Source organism: Syzygium oleosum, unplaced genomic scaffold, assembly GCF_021117445.2.
Source record: "Syzygium oleosum isolate NSW1041296 unplaced genomic scaffold, Sole_v2.1 Sole_v2.26, whole genome shotgun sequence".
Lineage (NCBI taxonomy): Eukaryota > Viridiplantae > Streptophyta > Magnoliopsida > Myrtales > Myrtaceae > Syzygium > Syzygium oleosum.
Window position 1 is genome coordinate 4320184 of NW_026607510.1, and position 2293 is coordinate 4322476.

The 2293-nt window shown below is 41.2% G+C and overlaps 1 protein-coding gene across 1 annotated transcript; it reads right to left on the reverse strand.

Moving 5' to 3' along the window:
- Nucleotides 1–1679: 1679 nt before the first annotated feature.
- LOC115681967 (receptor like protein 26-like) lies at nt 1680–2042 on the reverse strand. Its single transcript, XM_030606077.1, has one exon. The coding sequence runs from the start codon at nt 2040–2042 to the stop codon at nt 1680–1682; it is 363 nt and encodes a 120-aa protein (XP_030461937.1).
- Between the last annotated feature and the right edge of the window lie 251 nt (nt 2043–2293).

The window sequence follows — 2293 nt, forward strand, 5'->3', positions numbered from 1 at the left end:
ACGAAGGAAAATGTAATCCGTTGCAAATTTGCGACGGAAAAACGTTCGTCGCAAATTTCGTGTTTTTTTGTAGTGATTGGTGGCCAACCACCAGCGATAAAGACAAAAAAACAGAAAAAAGGAAAATAATTAGAAAAGTATAGGACGAAAATGCCATCGATCAGTCAATGAGGTCATGCCCTTCTTTGAGTTTGACATGGCTACTTTAGGTTTTTATTTGAAATAATGTTCACTTCATGTCGTTATTTGAGAAAATGATGGTATATTTCATGTCCTTATTTAAAATAAAGCCCACTTCATGCCCTTATTTGAGACAATAATGGCACTTCATGCCCTTATTTGGAATTTTCCCTTTTTTTTTGCCAATTGAGTCTTAAACTTTTTACATTTGTGCCACTTTAGTTCATCGGGCCAATTTTGGCTGGAAATCGCTGACATAGACACTACCCGTCTTATGTGGCGCCGTTGGTGCTGACGTGGACAACTTTAAATAATACTTTAATATTTTTATGAATTATTTTTCTTTTTCCTTTTTTTTCTCTTCCGTTCTTCCTCTAACCGAACCAGCCCTTGCTAAGTGGCCTACGAGGTTGACCTTGCCGAGGTCCGGCAACCGGCTAGAGGAAGAAGGAAAGAAAAAAAAAGAAGGAGAAAGAAAAAAAGGAAAAATAAAAGAAAAATAAAAAATTCAAAAAATATATTAAAAATTATGTACTTCAGTGCCGGCCGCGCCACGTAGGATGATTGACGTCTATGTCAACGATTTCTGTTCAAAACTAACCGGATGGACTGAATTGACATAAATGTAAAATGTTTATGACTCAATTGGCCAAAAAAAAAAGTTTAGGCTTGAATTGGCACAATCGCAATAGGTTTATTACTTTTTTGATAATTCTCCCTCATTAGATCTATCAAAATGGGTAATCTCATGATAAAGTGGTTATATGTATAACAAAGGACAAAACTTGAGGCTTGAAATGTGACGGATTTTTTTTTGTCGGAAATACCACTGATTAAAGCGGACAATATATCGAGTGAGTTAATTCAAGAATATCACATTTAACACTCCATAACAGTGGTGATGGACGTTGGCTTACCGGAAAAAATAGTCTACACAAGGTTGTGTACCATATACAAATTCTTAAATTATATAGCAAAGTAAAAATCATATAATTGATCGGTTTGTCATAACTGTCGAAGTATACAAGGAAATCAATCGGTTTGTCATAACTACCCAGGTTTTTTCATACGCAAACAAGAAGAGACCATTTTATAATCTCGCGCTGCCTTCTTGAGTTCTTCCAAGTAAACTTTCAAGAGCTGAAGGTCATCTCACGCACACTAACGTTAGCTTACTGAACTCGGGTGACATTCTATTCGATATCTCGCATTGATTCGAGCTGATTACATCATGTCATATCACAGAATACAGATCACACAACCCTTCTTCTGCGCCTCCGTCTTCTCTGCTTTCCTTGGCAAAACTTGTCGACGATCCAATGATGGATTCTCGCGGTGCAGTTGAGTCCCATAACCGCGCCGATGACCGACCCGCTTGCAAAGGCCATCAGCATGATTTTCCAATCGAGTTCTTCGATCCACGTCCTTGAGTCCTCTTTGACAAACACATCATGGGACAGCGGAGCAGGCGATGCTTCGAGATTGCCGCATTTCTTTGTCTAGGGAGCTCCGCAGAGTCCCAAGTTCCCCCCGTAAGAGCCGTTCTCAAATGTGTTGAACCGCTTCTCTCGAGGTATAGGCCCGGAAAGACGGTTGTCTGACACGTTGAAGAAGGCGAGGGAAGTGAGTTGGGTTAGCTCCGGAGGGATCTTTCCGGTGAGCTCATTCCTTGACAGGTCGAGAGCTTCCAATTTGGTCAAATTTCGCAGGGGCGAAGGGATGGAGCCGGCGATGGCGTTGTTGGAGAGATTGAGCATATGGAGTTGGTTCAAACTTCCGATGGAACTCGGGATTTCTCTGACAAAGCCGTTGCTCGAAAGGTCGATCACGGTCAGGTACTCCGAGATCTTGTTGTACTCCATCTCGATTCCTTTGTTGAGTATCGTGAACGAAATTTTCGAGAGAAGAAAGTGAAGAGGTCTAAAATGGGATCATCAACGCAAGCAAGCAAACCCGTTGAAGTGGTCTCCACGGGCCAAGCCCACGTGCTATTTTGGACCGAGAATCACTTGGGCCAATTCTAAGGAAATTCACACAATCCGGCCCACTTGTTATAAGATAGGGCCGAAGAAAAAACCTGTTAAGATAGAAGCACAACCTTAACTTTTAGAAA

What these genes read in the sequence shown, in the direction of transcription:
- LOC115681967 (XM_030606077.1), bottom strand. Translation starts at nt 2,042, where the DNA reads ATGGAGTACAACAAGATCTCGGAGTACCTGACCGTGATCGACCTTTCG.